This window comes from Equus quagga, chromosome 20, assembly GCF_021613505.1.
Source record: "Equus quagga isolate Etosha38 chromosome 20, UCLA_HA_Equagga_1.0, whole genome shotgun sequence".
In the NCBI taxonomy this organism is placed as follows: domain Eukaryota; kingdom Metazoa; phylum Chordata; class Mammalia; order Perissodactyla; family Equidae; genus Equus; species Equus quagga.
In genome coordinates this window covers 42,290,069-42,310,372 of record NC_060286.1, presented here as the reverse complement: position 1 = coordinate 42,310,372, position 20,304 = coordinate 42,290,069, and the positions used below count along the sequence as shown (strand labels likewise).

General features: G+C 49.0%; 1 protein-coding gene across 2 annotated transcripts in view; it reads left to right on the top strand.

Annotated features, from left to right (window-relative positions):
- Positions 1-8,606: 8,606 nt before the first annotated feature.
- The window catches only part of LOC124230712 (uncharacterized), a 13,124-nt gene continuing 1,426 nt past the window's right edge, over positions 8,607-20,304 (top strand). Inside the window, exons 1-3 of one of the 2 annotated variants that reach the window (XM_046647004.1) lie at positions 9,797-9,898; positions 17,430-17,492; positions 18,109-18,250. In XM_046647004.1, the coding sequence (XP_046502960.1) occupies positions 18,140-18,250 (111 nt within the window). In that variant the 5' untranslated portion in view covers positions 9,797-9,898; positions 17,430-17,492; positions 18,109-18,139. Of the gene's footprint in view, positions 8,660-9,796; positions 9,899-17,429; positions 17,493-18,108; positions 18,251-20,304 lie in introns of those variants that run through there. The other variant, XM_046647005.1, reaches the window with a different exon arrangement.

Genomic DNA, 20,304 nt, shown 5'->3' with positions numbered 1-20,304 from the left:
TAAGTTAGACTAAGTACTTGACGGTTTACAAACACTGTAACTTACAGTTTGTCATTTCTTCTTTTATTTTTTTAACATTTATTTTGGAGATTTCCAAAACACATGCAAAAGTAGAGGGAGACAAATAATAAGTGTTGATGAGGATGTGGAGAAATTGGAACCTTCAGACACTGTTGGTGGGAATGTGAAATGGTGCCACTGTGGAAAATAGTCTGGCAGTTCCTCAAGAAGTTGAACGGAGTTACCCTAGGATCCAGCGATTCCACTCTAGGTACCTACTCAAGACAAACGACACACATGTCCCCAAAAAGGTGTACAGACATTTTCATAGCAGCAGCATTCATAAAAGCCAAAAGGTGGAAACAACCCAAATGTCCATCAACAGATGAACAGATAAACACAACGTGGCAATCCACACCATGGGATAGTATTTGGAATATTGTATTATTGCCAGAGAAAGGAATGAAGTACCGGGGCTGGCCTGGTGGCACAGCGGTTAAGTTCGCGTGTTCTGCTTCGGCAGCCCGGGGTTCACCGGTTCAGATCCCAGGTGCAGACATGGCACCGCTTGGCAAGCCATGCTGTGGCAGGCGTCCCACATAAAGTAGAGGAAGATGGGCATGGATGTTAGCTCAGGACCAGTCTTCCTCAGCAAAAAGAGGAGGATTGGCAGCAGATGTTAGCTTGGGACTAATCTTCCTCAAAAAAAAAGAGGAATGAAGTACTGATTCATACTCCAATATGGACAAACCTTGAAAACATTATGCCAAGTGAAAGAAGCCAGTCACAAAAGGCCACATATTTACTGTATGATCCCATTTATATGAAATGTCCAGAATAGGCAAATAGATAGAGACAGAAAGTAGATGTGTGGTTGACATTGGCTACGGGGACAGGGGATGGGCATTGACCACTTAATCACGAGAATAGAGTTTCTTTTTGAGGTGATCACAGTGCTCTAAAATTGGTTGTGGTGATGGTTGAGTAACTGTGGTTACACTAAAAATCACTGACCTGTATTCATTTATTTACTTGTTTACTTACTTTTTGGTGAGGAAGATTGGCCCTGAGCTAACATCTGTGCCAGTCTTCCTCTATTTTGTATGTGGGACGCCACCACAGCCTGGCTTGATGAGTGGTGTGTAAGTCCACACCCAGGATCTGAACCTGTGAACCTGGGCTGCTGAAGCAGAACATGCGAACTTAACCACTACACCACGGGGCTGGCCCCAACCTGTACTCTTTAAATGGATGAATTGTATAGCATATGATTCATATCTCAATAAAGCTGTTATTTAAAAATTGCAGAAGGATTACAGTGGTCCCTCAAAAAATTAAACAGAATCACCACATGATCCAGCAATCCCACTTGTGTATATTTACTCAGAAGAAGTGAAACCATGGACTTGAAAGATGTCTGTGTCCCCATGTTCATAGCAGCATTATTTACAACAGCCAGAAGGTAGAGATAACCCAAGTTTTCACTGACAAATGAAAGGATAGACTACATGTGGTATATTCACACGATGGAATCTTATTCAGTATTAGGAAGGAAGGAAGTTCTGACACGCTCAACATGGATGAAGCTTGAAGACGTTATGCTGAGTAAAATAAGTCACAGAAGGACAAATGATTCCACTTATATGAGGTCCCTAGAGTGGCCAACTCCACAGAGACAGAAAGAGTGGCAGGGGCCAGGGCTGCAGGGAGGGACAATGGGGAGTTACTGTTCAACGAAGACAGAGTTTTCTTTTGGGAAGATGAAAAAGTTCTGGAGACAGATGGTGGTGATGGCTGCCCAACAATGTAAATGTAGTTAACGCCACTCAGCTGAACACTGAAAAGTGGTTTAAATGATAAATTTTGTGTTATGGATCTTTTAACACACACACAAAGAAGGGAATTGTTTTATGAGCCACATACACATCAGTCAGCTTCAACGGTGATCATTATGGGATCTCATTTTAGTTTGGCATCTTCTGAGAAAGGTCACATTATCAATCCCTTTTGACAGAGGAGGAAACTGAAGCTCAGAGCGGTCACATGGCAAGAGGTGAAACCATGAACGGAAGCTATCTTCCAGTCCCCAGATTGAATGTCCATGGACCCTGGCTTCTCCCACCAGCTTCCCCATTCAAAGCGTGTGACTGGCTGAATCTATGTCATACAGCTGTGTCCCAGCTGCAAGGAAGGCTGGGAAACCAACTCTCCAGTCCTTTCATTCCTTTTGCCTCCCATCTGGCCTCCTGAGGTAGGGGTGACCTTAGAACACAGGTTGGCAACTCAGAACTGACAGATGCCCCTCACAAGGCCTCCTCGCGCCAGAGCACCTCTGCCTGGGATGGTCTCTCTCTTTGTTTTTTAATCATGGTAAAATATACATAACATCCAATTTACCTTTTTTTTTTTGAGGAATATTAGCCCTGAGCTAACATCTACCGCCAATTCTCCTCTTTTTGCTGAGGAAGACTGGCCCTGAGCGAACATCTGTGCCCATCTTCCTCTACTTTATACGTGGGACACCTGCCACAGCATGGCGTGCCAAGCGGTGCCGTGTCCACACCCCGGATCCAAACCAGTGAACCCCGGGCTGCCGAAGCGGAACGTGTGCACTTAACCACTGCGCCACCAGGCCCCAAATTTACCATTTTAAGTGTACAGTTTAGTGGCATGAACCACATTCAAAATGTTGTGCAGGGCTGGCCCAGTGGTGCAGCGGTTAAGTGTGCACGTTCGGCTTTGGCGGCCCCGGGTTCGCCGGTTCAGATCCCGGGTGCGGACATGGCACCACTTGGCAGGCCATACTGTGGTAGGTGTCCCACGTATAAAGTAGAGGAAGATGGGCACGAATGTTCGCTCAGGGCCAGTCTTCCTCAGCAAAAAGAGGGAGATTGACAGCAGTTAGCTCAGGGCTAAACTTCCTCAAAAAAACAAAACAAAACAAAAAACAAAAAGATGCAACCATCACCACTATCTAGTTCCAAAACTCTTTTTATATCCCAAACAGAAACCCGGTACCCATTAGGCAGTAACTTGCCTGGGATGGTCTTCATGCCCTCTGCACCAGGCCAAATCCTCTCACTGTCTGGCCTCAGTTTACATGTTGCTTTCTTCAGAAAAGCCCAGGCTACACTCCCTGCGTCCTCTCCCTTTCTGCATGACGTTTCTCACCATTGTCCAGCAGTGACAAATTTATGGTCCATCTTCCTGCCTCTCTGCTGCCTCTCCCCCTGAAGGAAGGCGTGTGTCTGGTTTGCTCGCTGCCAGCCCGGTGCACCTGATACATATTTGTGGATTGAATGAGTACCTGGTACATACAACTGATATTTTTCCCCTTCCTGTGGGGATGGCAGTTTGTTTAAATAATTTCGTATTGAGCCGGCCCAGTGGCTTAGTGGTTAAGTTTGTGCACTCCACTTCAGCAGCCTGGGGTTCGCCCGTTCGGATCCCAGGTGGGGACCTACGCACCACTTATCAAGCCATGCTGTGGCAGAAGTCGCACATATAAAATAGAAGAAGATGGATGTGGATGTTAGCTAAGGGCCAATCTTCCTCAGCAAAAAAGAGGAGGATTGGCAGCGGATGTTAGCTCAGGGCTAAACTTCCTCAATAACAATAATAATAATAATAATAATAATTTTGCATCATTTAGGAAGCTTTTGTTCCCTTTTCTAAGCCTTCAAGATCTGCTCAAACATTTGAAAGTGTGATTACAGATTATTCTTCCATAGGAAGGAACATCGTTTCACCTCCCTGGGAAGAACATTCCAGGAAGCAGGGCTTTTCATGAGTCATGGTATATTAATAGCACCATCAAAATCTGAACAAAGATTCCACGATGAAATTGCAGAGCCAATGAGCTGAGCACATTGTCTGCCAAGTGTATCTGTCTGCTTGGAACAGACGTCATCTTCTTATGACAGCATCTTAGGGCCTCAACACTTGACCAGCGAAAGTTCTAGAGCTAGAAATGTGGTCCAAAAAGAAGCACTGTGGTTGTTTTTTTAAATTCCAGATTTAAAAAAAACTCTAACAAATCAGAAAGAAAAAAATGATAAATCAGCTACCCACTTTTTTTGAGGAGGTGGTGGGGTGAGGAAGATTGGCCCTGAGCTAAATCTGTTGCCAGTCTTCCTCTTTTTGCTGAGGAAAATTGTCCCTGAACTAACATCTGTGCCAGTCTTCCTCTATTTTTTGAATGTGGGACGCCACCACAGCATGGCCTGATGGGCTGTGTGTAGGTCCACACCTGGAATTGAAACCTGCAAAACCCAGGCTGCCAAAGCACAGCGTGCAAACTTAACCACTACACCACCGGGCTGGCCTCTACTACCCACTTTTTAGATAGTTGAATGGATGAAACCAATAAAAAATTTCACACTTGAATACCATTTACTGTGGATGTAGAAAATTATGCTATTTTGCACTTCCCCTTTTGATAAAACTGATTTGTACCACCTGTAAGCAGTCCCTGAAGCCTATGGCCTGAAAGTGAGCAGACCTTTGAGAAGATGCCCAGCCTCACTGGTGCTCATGAAAGAGAAACCAAGCACAAGGAGATACATTTACACCTATCAGAAGGGCAGAAATCTAAGTCTGACAATACAAATTTTGGCTAGAGTCTAGCAAACGGGAACTCTTGCGTCCCCCTGGCGGGATGTGAGTTGATACACTTCCTCTGGGGGGCAGTTTGACACATCTCATGAAGGACTTCCCCTTCCTGGCGCAGACTAGAGAAAGTCTTGCCCACTTGCCAGAGGAGAATGTGCAACAATGTTCTCTGCAAGACTGTAGAACGGAAAATTTGAAAATAGCCCAGGTGTCCCCAAACAGGAGAATATCCTGGTAATTCTAGTGCATAGGAAATACAAGGGAAGGGGATAGAGGGACAAGCTAAACAAGCTTGAGGAAGCAGCTGGACAAATCCAGAAGATTCTGCAGGATATTTGGCTTGGCCTCTTCCCCAAATCAGTGCAATTAAAATAAAACAAGGCAGTTGTAGGTGAAAAGAGACGTAAGGGACAAAACAATGTCTTAGCCTAAAGCATGGGGCATCATGGGGCATCACGGGGCATCATGGGGCATTATGGGACGGGGGGGCGTGGCTGGGTCTGGGAAAGGCGTTCCACCCGGTTGGTAGCAGGCACTCCAGCATTCTTGTCTGGGGCTCCAATTCCTCAATGGACCTTTCATTTCCCTCAATATCCTACCTTTTATTTCCTTAGCTCTTTCTTTTTGGCTCTCCATTTTCCTTATTTTACTTTTTCATTTTCTATTATGCGAATTTCAAAGGTACACAAAAGCAGAAAGAATAGTATAGAACCCCGTGTGCCCATCATTGTCCCCAGCCAACCGGTCATGGCCTGTCGGGACATCCACACCCCATGTAATGCCCGCCCTTCCCCCAGGCTTTCTGAAGCAATTCCTGGATTTTATCATATCAGTTCATCTGTACGTATTTCATCTTTTCCTTTCCAAATATACTCAAGGTACTCGGTACAACAATTAAATGCGCAATTAAAGCCAAGACAGGATGTTCATTCTTGTCACTTCTATTCAACACTGTCCAGGAGGTTCGAGCCAGGGCAGTTAGTCAAGATGAAGAAAAAAAAGCCATCCTGATTAGACAGGAAGGAGTAAAAATTATCTCTATTTGTACATGACATGATAGAAAACCGCAAGGAGTCCACACACACATCTATTAAAACAACTTCAACAAGGCTTCAGGATACGAGATTAATATACAAAAATTAATTGTATTTCTACACTAACAATGAACAATCCAAAAATGAAATTAGGAAAACAGGGGCCAGCCAGGTGGCGTACTGGTTAAGTTCCTATGCTCCACTTTGGCGGCCCAGGGTTTGCGGGTTCGGATCCTGGGTGCAGACCTACACACCGCTCATCAAGCCATGCTGTGACGGCGTCCCACAGAGAAGAACTAGAATGACCTACAACTAGGATATACAATTATGTACTGGGGCTTTGGGGAGGAAAAAAATAAAATTAAGAAAGTTCTATTTACAATAGCATCAAAAAAATAAAATACTTAAAATAAATTTAACAAAAGAAATGCAAGACTTACACACTGAGAACTACCAAACACTGTTGAAAGAAATTCAAGAAGACCTAATAAACGAAAAGGCATCCTATGCTCATGGATCGAAGACTTCATCTCGCTAAGATGGCAAAACCACCCAAATTGATCTGCAGGTTAAACGCAGTCCCCGTGGAAATCCCAGCTGGCATTTTTGCAGAAATTGACAAGTCAAACGTAAAATTCACATGGAAAATGCAAGGGACCCAGAAGCCAAACGATCTTGAAAAAGAAGAACAAATTTGGACCATACCCACTTCGGAACTTCAAAATTACTAAAAAAATTAGTTACTGAGCAGCTAACATGATTTGTGGCATATTTGGTTTGCCAATTCCTTTCATCATTCATTGAAAATGTATCTTTGAGCAGTGACCGTGCTGTGCACGGTCGGGGAGCTTAGGATTGAGAGACCCCAGGCTCAGGGGATGACAGTCTAGTGAGCCACGTGGAAATCAACGGACCACTTCTGCACAGGCTGGTCTGGCCTGCTGTGGGAGCGCAGAGGAGCGGCGCCGAACCAAGACTTCCCAGGTTAAGGAAGGCTTCCTGGAGGAGGTGCCAAACTAAGAACGCAGAGGTTAAGAAAGCTGGGGTAAGGGTGAGGGGAGGGGAGCAGAAGTCAGAGCTACAAGGGGTTGGAAGGGGAGGGGCTTGGAATTAAGAAGGAGAGGTGGGAGTGGCTGCGGCGGTGGGGCAGCAGCAGTTCTCAGGTAGGGAGGGTAAGGATGCTGCTGGAGCGGAGCGCGGGGTGGGCCTATTAAACGGTTTGAACATCATCCCAGGGCACAGGGGAGTCACTCAAGATTTTGTGTCAAAATTATTTCCTTAAACAGGCCTCTCTGGCCGCGAGTGGAGCCCCCGTGGGGGGGGCCTAGCGCGGGCGGAAGGACCACAGGAGCTTTGCGAAGGGGCAGCGGAAGCCGACGGGCCTGGGTGGTGGGGCTGGGCGGGCAGGGAGCCTCCGGCTTCGTTGCCATGGAGATGCCTGTGACGTCACACAGGTCTGGACTTCAGCACCTTCCTTCTCGACTCAGTGGTGATCACTCTGGGAACAAAATGGACATGACATTCAGGAGGTGAGTGTGCAGCGACAGTCCTGTGCCCTGCGCACCCCACCCTGGCACTCCGGCCCCAGGTGCTCTGCATCAGCATCACCGCGGGGCCAACCTCACGGGGCCCGGACTCCTGGTGACCCCAACTTAACAAGTTCTACTCGAGTCACCCTCAGCAACCAGTTCCTTGCCACATCAGGAGGCTGAATGGGGGGCTGCTTTTCTGGGAGCCGGCGAAGCTGCGGCCCAGCCCCAGCCTCCTGTAGGTGGGGCGGAGTTGCCAGGCCAGGCCCCGCGCGAGGTGCTGCCACCTGCGCGCCTTTCCCGGCAGCTGCCCGGGCCGCGTGGGTGGGGATAGGACAGGATGTGCCTCCCCCAGCAAGAGGAGGCCCCAGCCCACCAGGAGGGGCCCGAGGCAGCTGAGCCCAGATCCTGCATGGGGGGGTCTCTGCCTCGTGGGAGTGAGGACGGCGCCCCCCAAGAGGGTGAGGAGTCCATGCCGCATGGGAGTGAAGAGCCCCCACGGTGCGGTTGGGTGGGTCCCTGCCCTAAGGGAGCGAGGACATCACCCCACCCCCTTGGTGGGGGTCCCTGCCCTGCGTACTGAAGAGTGAGGATGGTGCCCTAGCCCCTGGGGCTGGGGTCCTGCCTTGGAGACCCCTCTTTCTTTCCTCCAAATGGAGGAATATCCCTATCCCAAGAGTCAGGCTGTGGGGTGGGGAGACCCTTGTGTGAGGTGGGGGCTGATTTGAGGGTTACTCCATTTCCTCCAAGTTCGTACCTGGGGGAATTGAGAAGGGGCATCCCCAGCAGGCTTCCACTGTGGGGTGGCCTAGGCCAGCTCTGCCCAGGGTGAGGGTGGGAGGGTGCCCCTGGGGCTGACCCTGTTTTGCGCTCTGTCAGCAACCAGCCTGTGCTTGGGAAGTGTGGACACTTCCCCCCTCCCTGCCAGCCCACAGGAGAATTCTAGGACACCTGGGAATTAACTTGGGGTTAATTAGCGTCTGCATGCAAAGCTACACAGTATTTCCCCAAAATAAAATGTGATTTTAACCTGTAATTTCCTCTAGAGCAAACATTTAAAATAAGAAATAACATCCCGGGGCTGGCCCCTGTGGCAGAGTGGTTAAGTTCACATATTCGCTTTGGCGGCCCAGTGTTTCGCCGGTTCGGATCCCTGGCTCAGACATGGCACCGCTCATCTGGTCATGCTGAGGCGGCGTCCCACATAGCAGAACCAGAAGGACCTACAGCTAGAATATACAACTACGTACTGGGGGGCTTTGGGGAGGAGAAGAGGAGGATAAGGGGAAGGGAAGATTGGCAACAGGTGTTAGCTCAGGTGCCAATCTTTAAGAAAAAGAAGGAAAATCCTGATGGTCCTGTGCTCTGGCTTTCCTGGATTCAGGCAGCCTGAACCGCTCTTCTTTCCTGGTTGTAGGACTTTGTCATCTGATGGATTCTGACACCAGCCCAGGCGCTCTGGAGGGGCTGACCCACAAACGCCAGGTAAAATGACAGCGCTGCCTCTCAAGAGCTTTCTCCCTCTGAAGCTTCGTCCACATGGTCTTGAACAGGAGTTTCGAGCTTAAACCTTTTTCCAGGTGGCAAAAGGGACAGGAAATTGCAAAATGGAAAAACACTGTCATTCCTTTTTAGTTTATTATGTCTCACAATAATCGTACAAAAAAGTGTCTGGTCAAAATAATACCAAGTACGGTATGAAAGCATCTGTGTTAAAAAATTAACGCTGGGGGGAAGAAAAGAAAAAAAAGAAAAAATACATACCTTAATGTCCCCCCGAAGAACCTTCCTCTGTCAGGGGTGGGACATATTTATTTGGAGCGTCCGTTCTCTTTCTCCCTGCAGCTGGTACAGGAAGGGTTTCCAGTCTCCTAACTTCCCGTAGACTGCTGCACTTGAGTGAATTTCCCGGGCCCCTGCCCAGGCCCAGGGACTCGGTTATGGGGATGCCTAAGGGGAACCTCTTCCCCCATTTCTGAAGGTGCTCAGGGCCAGGATCGTTTCTTGTTAGACGTGTGTCTAAAGGAGGCAGAGTGTGTGTACGTGTGTCGGGCGCGGGTAGCGTTCATCCTCGGAAATGCGACCCTGAAAGGCTTTCTCCTCTCTTGGGTTCCTGGTCCAGGAAAGGTGCTCAGATATGTGAAACCTGAACTAGACTTTAGTTTCGAGAAGGTGGAAGAATAAAGATAGAGCATCCTGTAAAACGCCTGTCGACACGCAAATAAAGCTGATCCTCTTAGAAGCCACTTTTCGGAAAATCTTTCGGAACAAATTTTATTTCAAGGAAAGAATGTCTATTTTTAAACTAGAACTGTTGGTTAATTGTTGAGTATTGTTAAGAGAGAACTTTTTAAACCTGCTTTTTCCTGTAAAGCAGAAATGCAAAATTGTGTTAAGCCAACAACACCTTAGGGGTAACCTCTTCTGGATTCTGATGTCCCCACAATGCCTCTTCCCTTGGGGGCGGGAGCTGGACAGTCTTCCCTCTGACTGTGTGGAGGGTGGGGGCGAGGCAGCTCACGATATTTTTTCTCCCTTTTTCTAGATCTTGAGAGTAGATTTGCTAAGCTGCTCTTTGTCAAAAGACCATTTTGCATCTGCTCTCTTTCCTCTCCAAACCAGCATCTCTCTCTCCCAGCTCCTTTCCTCTCCGAAGCTGGCCCTTGAGACTTCACCTCCACCTGCCGTTTGCAGCCTCTCCTCCTGGATGCTCCTGGACTCCAGGTGGGAACCTTCAGTGGTGGCTCTGGTTCGGGAGCTGACTTGTCCCCCCAGGGCCCCTCCTCCTGGGCATGGCCTCAGGGGTGGAGGAAGGAGCTACGGAGACTTAGCAGACTCTCAGGCCCCAGTCCCTGGGGCTTTGGACTGTTGAGGGAAGGTCCTGGCCCATCATCTTTTTCCTCTTCCTGGCTTGTTGGCAGGCATTTAATTTTTTATTATTTAAAAAAAATTTTTGCTATTATCCAGTGTTTTACTAATGCATTAAAACATTCTATTTACAAAGTGAATTTTTAAAAACTGCATTAGGAAAATTTGCCAAGTGTTCAACTTGTAATAAATGTTAAATTACAACGTTGACCTTTTGTCATCTTGCGTTGGTGTGGGTAACCTGCAGAAGATGCCAGAAGACGCTGGGTGAGAGATGCTCTTGCTTGTCTTCCATTTCTGTTTTGCTGCTGGGCTTTTCATCCTCCAGCTTAATAACCACAACTATGTGAAGCTGAGGGCCATGAAAGGCAAGGGGGCGGAGCCAGGATGGGCAAGGGGGTGGAGCCAGGATGGGAAATGGGTGGGGCCAAGGACGGGCTAGAAGTTGGTTTGCTGCTCCCCAACTTTTCCATTTTAAAACCTCAGGTTACCAGCTTATGACTTCTTGACACCTGTGAGGTCAGTCTATGAAAATGACTTTTTTCCAGATGGGCCCTGGAGTTCCTGGAATTGTTTCTGCTTTTTTTTTTTTTTTTTTTTTTTTGGTGAGGAAGATTGTCCCTGAGCTAACTGTGCTAATCTTCCTCTATTTTGTATGTGGGACGCCACCACAGCATGGCTTTTTGAGTGGTGTGTAGGTCTGCACCCAGGATCTGAGCCCGTGAACCCAAGGCCTCAGAAGCAGAGTGCATGAACTTAACCACTACACCACTGGGCTGGTCCCTGTTTCTGCTTTTTTAGTATACCGATACACTCCACATATATTTTGTTTTTGGAGTCTTTCATAATGCATTTTAAAGCTCAAATGTAGCATTGAAGGATGATACCTCTGAAAAATGGACCCATACTTCCACCCAAACGATTTCTTTCCTTTTCTCTGTGCTCCCCACCATTCAGGGTATTTCTTCCCACGTATTGGAAATAATGTCACTTTAACTGATGGAAGTTCTGGTGACCAGAATTGAATTTGGGATGATTTCATGTCTAGCCTGGCCTTTTGCCATCCTTGGTGCTTAAATGTTTGACTGCAGACGTCTGCAGCCTAGACTGGCGTGTGTCCCGTTCCCACACAGGAAACAGCACCATGATCTGCTCTAGTTTTCCTCAAGTTCAAATGAAAAGAACAGAATTCTTTAAGATCGCGTCGTTTTTCTCAGAGTACCAGTCTTATACAGCACTCCCCCCTTGTCTGTGGTCTCCCTTTCTGTAGTTTCAGTTACGTAAGGTCAACTGCAATCCGAGAATATTAAATGGAAAATTCCAGAAGTAAACACTTCATAGGTTTTAAATTCTGTGCCATTCTGAGTAGGGTGATGAAATCTTGGGCCGTCCTGCTCCATCCTGCCCAGGACGTGAGTCCTCCTTTTGTCCAGCATATGCATACTGTATACGTTCCCTCCCCGTTAGTCACTTAGTAGGCGGCTCAGTTGTCAGATCAACGGTCTCGGTATCGCAGTGCTTGTGTTCAAGGAACCCTTATTTTAGTAGTGATGCTGGCAAGTTGAATATGCCAAAGAGAAGCAGTAAAGTGCTTCCTTTAGGTGAAAAGTTGGGAGTTCTTGACTTAAGGAAAGAAGAAAAGTCTTTGCTGAGCTTGCTAGGATCTACAGTAAGAACAAATCTTCTATCTGTGAAATTGTGAAAAAGGAAACAGAAATTTGTGCTAGTTTTGCTGTCACACCTCAAATATGTATGTACTGGAGGAAAAAACGTAGTGTATACGGGTTCAGAACTATCCACGGTTTCAGGCATACGTGTCCCCTGCAGCTAATGGGGGACGATTGTCCTTAGCAGGGCCTGTTCCTTTCCTGCGGCCGCTGTAACAAATGGGCACCACCTGGGCGGCTTGAAACGGCATAGGTTTGTTCTCCCTCAATTCTGGAGGCCGGAAGTCTGCGATCCACGGGCGCGCTGGTCCCTCCGGAGGCTCTGAGGGAGTGTCTGCTCCCGCCTCTCGCCAGCGTCTGGCGGTTGCCTGCAGTCCTTGGCCTTCCTTGGCTTGTGGTCACATCGCTCCAGTCTCTGCCTCCTTTTCACATCACCTTCTCATTTCCTCCTTTCTCCTCTAAGGACGCCTGTCGCTCATTGATTTAGGGCTCACCCTAAATCCAGGATGATCTCGTCCTGAGATCCTTAACTTAATTACATCTGCAAAGACTCTTTCCAAATAAGGTCACTGTCGCAGGTTCCAGGGGTAAGGATGTGGACAAATATTTTTTTGGGGGGGGGGCCTCCATTCAAACCACTACACATGGCCTCCTGAGAGAATTTTGGACAAGACCCTCCCATCAAATAAGAAGCACTCTGTACCACATGCAGACTTCCAGCACCCCGTGGACAGGTGACACTCGGGTTTACACTGTTCCTTTCCAATGGAAGGGCGCCTTTGAGCCTTTTGATTCGCTTGGGTGGTGATTTGCACAGAGTAGGGTGTTTAAGTGACATGTTTGTCTGGGAGCAGCCAATGACTTCATAAACCAGCACAGAGCACAGCATGCTGACCCCTCTTCACACATCACGTCACGGACGCCTCACCTATTCGCCCATTTTACCGATGGGGAAACTGAGGCCAGGAGAAGCTACTTTAGACATCTGGAGTCATGCAGCCAGGTTGGTAGCAGACCTGGGTTTTGGACCCGTCGGCTGTTCAGCCTCCAGTGGAATCTCTGCCGTTTCTGGCTCCAGGGTCTTAGTGGCTGGTGGAGGCTGCAAAAGGAGGGGCTCATCCAGGGGAAATGCCCTGGGCTTGGGGCAGGGTAGGTGTGGGTCTCTGTGGAACGTGATGCGCTCATCCAGGAAATGTCTTGAGCACTGAATGTATGCTCAGCGCCGTGCCAGGCTTTGGGGACACAGCTGGGGACAAAGAAGCAAAACGCCCAGGTGATGGAGTGTGAGTCCCTTGAAGGGGCTGGTGATCCCGAGAGAGGAGGAAGAGGACACGGAGCATATGAGCGAGTGGTGAGGACGCGGGAGCAAAGGGCAGCAGGGTGTTCGCGTGCATGTGTGAAACATCAGTGTGAGGGTGGGGAGGCTGAAAAGTGAGATAAGGGGTCTCTGGGAAGGCCTCGTGCTCCCACCTTAGAGGCCTTAGAGTAAAGACAGGATGGAGGTGAAGGGACAGCCAGGTAGAGGTCAAGCAGGGCTCAGCACTTGGGGTGGGAGTCCCCCACCCCGTGCTCCGTGGCTGGGGCTGCAAGGCTGCAGGGCACGGAGGAGGCAGGGCTGCAGGGGGCTTGTCCCGTGAGGTGGCTGGCCAGGCGAGTGAGGCCAGGGCCTGGGCTTTCTCTGTGGGCCATGGCGTGATTTCGGCTCAGCTGCCGCTGAGGACAAGGGCAGGGGGAGAAGTGCTGAACTCTGCCCTCATTGAGGAAGCAGAGTCCACACTGGCTGGTCAACTGGCTGTGTGGTTGGGAGTGAAGGTGATAGGCAGGTTTTTTAGCCTGAGCAACAAGACACGGGGAGTTGCGAGTTGCCGTCCCCTGAGCCAGGAGGGAGGATGAAAAGAGAGTTCGTTTTGGGAAGATCAGCAGTTTGATCTTGGAGAAGTCAAGTTGGAAGAATGTATTAGACCCCGAGGAGGCTGGGCCGTGGGGTCTGCTGTGTGGAGCTGGGAGGTGGAGCCGGGGGCCACCAGAGGTGGTGGGTGGAGCCTTGGGGCCAGATGACATGTGGGTGTGGAGTGTGTGTACGTGCATGTGTGTGCACGCATGTGCCTGGACAGACGCAGGGTGGGCGGGTGCTCAGGGTTCAAGCTTATTGGATGGGACTTGCCGGAAGGTAGAGATTGGCGGCTCTCAGGGCGGAGATGGTGACCTCTAAACTCATCAGGAAACATTCAAACATATAAGAGAAGGAGAAGAGAATCTCCTAACATTCTCCCAGATTCACGGATTGACAATAGCGGCGCATCCTGTTTCCTCCCCCGCCCCCGTGTGCCCCCTAGAAGGAAAAGCTTTTTTAGACAGAAACACAGCACTGTGATCACACCTTAAGTGCTCACCTGGCATTGTCCCCGGTTAGGCTGTGGGCCTGGCCGTGGGCCCGGAGCTGGGGAGGGGGGACAGCAGCTGCAGCTCCAGCTCTTCCGGCGAAGGACCTTCAGCTGGAGCGGGAGGGAGTGGAGGGTGGTTATAAAAAGGCAGATGAGATAAGTGCAAGGTGAATTGATCACGTAAAGTGACTGAGCCAAGAGGGGCAGAGAGCCAGCTCCCAGGGGTGGGGGAGAGGGCAGAAGTGGGATGAGAAAGGTTGGGGGGGCCTCCTCACGGCCCACTTTGACCTTGGCTGGGAAGAAAGGTTGGGAGGCGTGGCCAGGAGGTTTGTGAAACAAGGTGACTTCAGTAATAATAGGCTTGATTTCAAAGAATTCTCTAGTAAGTCTGAATGACAAGGACTTTTTTATGTAACCTTTGAGGATGGAGAGGGAGGGGCCTGGGGGGCAGGGAGGCAGAGGGAGGAGGGAGAGTCCTGGGTAGTTGACGTTTGTCTTTTTGCTCTGCTCTAGAAGCTGCCCTGCAAGGGGAGGTGGAGACGCTGGGGCCTTGGGGCCCAGGACGTCCCTGGGGTCGCAGTGTGTGTGTCTCATGCATGTGTGCGCGCGCGCATGTGTGCATGTGTGTGTGCATATGCGTATGTGTGTGTGTGTGTGTGTAGGGGGAGTGGAGCCCAGCCACGTGTCAGGGATTAGAACCGGCGTCTGGCCTTGGCTCTGTGCCTCTGGGCAAATCCGATGTCCTTAACCTCAGGTTCCCCAGCTGTAAGCGGCTGACACCTTCAGGCCGTCTGCAGGCTTCCGTCTTTTCCTTGAACTCCTACTGGCATCAAAAGCGAGTTTTGTTGAACTCCCCAAACCACAGGACTGGTGAGGTTGCTGGTTTGACACCGACGTCCAGAGTGAATTCAAAGCAAGGCCGCTTGAGGTGGGCAAGTGCCCTTCAGGTCTTATATCCTGTATGGAAACACTTTACAAAAGAGATTTCTGTCTCTGGCTATAAATGGCTGTGGGTGAGGGATTATAAAGGAGCCTGTGTGGGAATTTGCACAGCAAACTCCTGGGGGACACACAGGGGAGTCCACAGTGGGGGCTGGGGGACGTCGTGTACTTATCGTACAGCATTTGATAGATCTTTTTAACCATGTGTGTGAAATGCCTTTGCATTAAAGAGTATATAAGAAGTCCTTTAACCTGGTGCCAACCAGCTGGTCTAGAAAACACATCAGTACTGACCCTGGTCCGCAGCTCCAGCAGGAAAGTGAGGAGAAAAGGGGGGTTGGGTTCCTTTACTCATTATAATTTCACTTTTTTGGTACTTTTCTAAACATTTGAGGTCACATTGGTTTATAACATTGTATAAATTTCAGGTGGACATTATAGTTCCCCTTCTGTCTAGACTGCATCGCATTCACCACCAAAAGTCTAATTTCCATCCATCACCATACACGTGTGCCCCTTTCACCCCCTACCCCCACACCCCCACTGGTAACCACCAAGCTGGCCTCTGGATCTATGTGTGTGTTTGTTTATCTTCCACATATGAGTGAAGTCATATGGTGTTTGTCTTTCTCCATCTGACTTATTTCACTTGCTTTTTTGGTACTTTTATTTAAACTGTTGATGCAAATAACCAATAACCATTCTATCGATAAGAAACATCAAGTGAGTTTTATTTGAACCAAGCTGAGTACTAGCCCGGGAGCGCACTCTCCACCAAGGAAGAAAGCATTCCAGAGAAACATGGTTTTCAGTACAGTTTTATACCTCTTTAGAACAAACAACATACACCAAACACATCAAACATATTTCTCAAAGTTTCAAAGAGATATTTAGTTACAATTAGCAGCTCAACATGACCCTGATGCCTAGGAAGGGAAACATCCTCAAAGAACTACTGAGACTGGCATTGTGGGAACTATGTTACACATCCCCCTCCTGAAAGAGCGCCCTCGTCACTTTGGGATAACGTTTAATGCATCCTTCAATGGTGTAAGCAGATGCACAATGTGTGTCTGACAGGCTGTGAGTCAGAGTTCTTCAGTTCACGTATGGTTCAGGCCAAATCAGGTTTAAACCAGAATAGCTTCCCCGTGTACCTCAATATGTGGAAATTTCTTCAAACTCAGCCCAGAGAGAGTGCTAAGTACTTCACAGGACGTGTTCCTTTGGAGACCATCGATTAAGTCAGTTTGGGACATGAGATACAAAGGGATGTGGTAGCCGGCCACACAAGTTCCAGCCAAAGCTGGAGAGAAATAAATAATGTAGTATTTATTATAACCCAAGTATGCAATGAATGTGAGTCCGTGCTGAGGAGCGTGAATGATTGAATCGATCGATCATGGGGAGAAGACCCACCCACGTCGAGGAATTTGGGTAGCTGCTGCAGGAGGTCCGCCCAGCTCCCTGCTCCTTGAGTGTGGGCTGCGCAGAGGACTTCTCCCCAGAGGCCAGGATGGAATGGGGCCTGACAGGCATGCCTCAGCCAGGTGGTCACAGTGACATGCTCCTGACCCCTGGTGATGAGAAGGGCGCTCTAACTCAGTGGTTGTCCTCCCCAAATCCATAATCATAAGAAAAACGTCAGATGAATTCCGACTGAGGGACAGCTTACAAAATGTTCCTCAAAACTGTCAAGGTTGGGGCCGGCCAGGTGGCACAGTGGTTAAGTTTGCATGTCCCACTTCGGTGGCCCGGGGTTTGCCGGTTCGGATCCCGGTTGTGGACATGGCACCACTTGGGAAAGCCATGCTGTGGTAGGCGTCCCACATATAAAGTAGAGGAAGATGGGCATGGATGTTAGCTCAGGGCCAGTCTTCCTCAGCAAAAAGAGGAGGATTGGCAGCAGTTAGCTCAGAGCTAATCTTCCTCAAAACCCCCCCCCCCAAAAAAAACAACCAAAAAAACCCAACAAAAAAACCTGTCAAGGTCATCAAAAACAAGGAAAGTCTGAGAAACTGTCACAGCCAGGAGGAGCCTAAGGAGACATGACAGTAAACGTAGTGTCCTGGATGGGGTCCTGGGACAGAAAAAGGACATTAAGTAAAAACTAATGAAATCTGAATAAAATATAGACTTTAGTTAATACTGAAAAAAAGAATGGAGGTTTTTTTTTGCTGGGAACCTTTCTAGCCTTTAAAATGCTAATGTGGATTGTGCACAACAGTGAGGGTGCTTTAGGGTCTGGTTTGTAGCATTTCCTGTTTCTCTGAACTTTGCTTTACTGGCCTGAGAACTGGTGTTCCAAGAAGCCCAGTTTGGGAAAGCCTGAGTTTATCGTGAAAAGCATGTCGCACGGCAGTACGTGTTTGTAACTGATGCACTTTCCAACAGGGTCTAGCGGGTGCTTCCCACGAGGGTTCTTGAGGAAAGTGAGTGACATGAAACTCCAAGGAGGTTTGTAGTCTCTTATTCTTAGTAAGTTTGTTTTTCTTTCTTAGAGTGTCTGTTCTGTCTCTGTTCTTCTTTGGGTGTGGGGTTTAAAAAAATTTTTTTAACAATCTCATACTTCTTAGGAAAAGCTGAGTTTATGTCGCCTTGGATGTGTCAGTCTGGGATTAAATTTCTTCATCTGTTAAAAAATGAAACAGAGGGGAAGACATTTGAACCCTCCACTCTAATGTTCTAGAACTTTCAGTGTCAGTGAATGTGTGATGTTTCCTGAAGGGCTTTTATGAGAAGACCGAGGTCTTGGTGCAAAGGGGCTTTCCCCAAACTGAGGTACTGAGCTGGGCTGTCCTCCCACACCACCCGCTGACTGTGGGGTTTCTTTTAACTAAAAATTTTTTGAAAACTCCTCAGATTTGGCTTACTGAGGTCTAACTTATTTATAGTAAAGTTCACCCCTTTGGGTGCACAGCTCTGACTTTTACAAATGCCTCCTGTGGAGCAACCACCACAATAATCAAGGCAGAACAGTTCCAGAGCTCCGGAAAGTTCCCTCCTGCTCTTTTGTGGTCAACCCCTCCCCCACCCCTTGAAACCACTGACCCATGGACTTGATCTTTTTCAGTGAAGTGAGAAGTCCACAGGGACCCCTAGCCATGGCCGGCCTGCGGTACGGCCGCCCCAACTGCATCAGGGCAGCGTTTGGTGCCCTCAGCGCCAGGGCCGGCTTCCGGAAGAGGCAGAGAAACATGCTCCATCGCCTCAAGGTGCGCCTCTGGGGGGGGGGGGGGGGGGGGGCTGGAGGGGTCGGCGGCCCAGAGCAGACCCTGGGCCTGAGACAGGAGCCCTTGCCCTGGGCTCAGACCCCTCCTTGGAGATAGTATTCTCAGTGGTCCTTGGCATCATCTTTACAGGTCTTTTTAATTTTCCCAGAATTTAGAGGTGTTCAAATTCCTGTCCTGTTGATTAATAATTCCTGTCTTTTGATTAAGAAAAAAACAAAAGAGTTGCTTTTCCCAGAAGAAGTGGGGAGGCTTCAGGAATAGCTGACACCAGCCCTGGGTTCTTCCCAGGGACCCTGAGCAAGCGGGCCTGGGCCTCAGCTTCTGCATCTGTGAAGGAAGGGGTTGGGATGGGTGATCTAGTATCTTCCACGGACTTTTCTGGCTTTGGGTCCAGAACAAGGGCCTGGCTGCCATGTAGGTTTTGTTTTTTTTTTTTAAGAGAGTTTATTTTTAATTTTTCCTTCTTCTCCCCAAAGCCCCCCAGTACATAGTTGTATATTTTAGTTGATTCCTTCTAGTGTTATGTGGGATGCCACGTCAGCATGGCCTGATGAGTGGCGCTAGGCCCCCGCCCAGGAGTCGAACCGGTGAAACCCTGGGCCACCGAAGCAGAGAGCATGAACTTAACCTCTCGGCCATGGGGTCAGCCCCTGCCACATAGGTTTGATGAGTCATTTTTGTCTCTTCCTGACGCCATGGAGACTAGAATCTAGCTGCTGAGTCTGTCTCCTGGCCGCATTCCGGGCTCTATTTTCCCCGGTCACAGTGGCCCAAGTTTAACATTGTAGTCCCTCAAAGCACACCCCTCAAGGGGTCCTCCACTGCTGCGCAGGCTCCTGGGAGATGCTTTTCCTTGTGATGCCTACTGCCTCGGGCTGCCATCCGCCCAGCGTCTGGGGTGGCAGGGACCGCGGGTGTGGGCAGTGGGTCCCTCCGTCCTTTGCCTTCGGACATGAACCTCTGGTCTGCTTGCCTTCATAGACAGGCTTAGGTTGTGCGGTTTTCCCCCCCCCCAGGCCAATCACAAAAAGAATCACATGGACTTTGTTGAAGGCATCTGGAGAGAGGTATGTTCTAGAATGAGCTGTCAGCTGCCCTTGTCATTTAGGGGATGGCGGGAACCCTCTGGAAATATGAGTTCCTGGATGGCGGCCCAGGGCCAGCCTTGCAGGAAGACCTTTCTGAGGAGAGCCGTCCCAGGCCTGCTGTGTGAGCTCTTGTCTGCCCGGCAGTGGGACTGCATTTGAGAAAAAAACTGCACTTTGATATTTAAATGTTTTCCTTTTTCAAATTTTTTTAAAATAAGAAAAAAAAAGACTCAGAGTAGTTTGCCTGGAAGATTGATAAGACCCTAGGTTTGCAATTAGTCTCAAAATTAATCTCAATCAAAATCAATCTCAGTAATTAACTCAGGTGTAGTTAATGCCCAGTCTTGCCTGTTCTAAGGCGCCATGTAACATTGCAGAGCAGCTGTGGGCGCTGTGAAGCCACGCCACCCAACCCGGGGTGCGCGTCCCCGCCTGGCATCTCTCTGTTTGTAAGAACTAATATGGCTGGTTTATCGGCCGTGTGAGACTGTTACCCCCACAACACACGTATGCACGTGCACACACCCACACTCACCCCGGTCTGAGCCCTGGGGTCTTGCAGGGAGGCTGGCTGCTCTGTGGTGGGGGCACAGCAGGGGTGCCGGCTTTGTGAATTCTGACACTTTGGACCAGTTTCTGAAGCTGAAATGATCACAGTTGCCCAGAGATTGCGTTAATCTTCATTTTTACCTTTTTTGGAATAAATAAGTGTCAACTGTGCAGGGAGGAAATGAGCTCTCTTGGGAGGTTTTCACTACCCAAGTGAAAGGACCCCACAATGGGGGGGGGGTGTGTGTGTGCATGCGTGTATGTGAGGAGTGGAATACTTGTGTGTGTGAGGAGTGGAATGTGTGCATGTGTATGTGTGAGGTGTGGAATGCGTGTGTGTGAGGTGTGGAATGCGTGTGTGCACATGTGTGTGAGGTGTGGAATGCGTGTGTGGGTGTG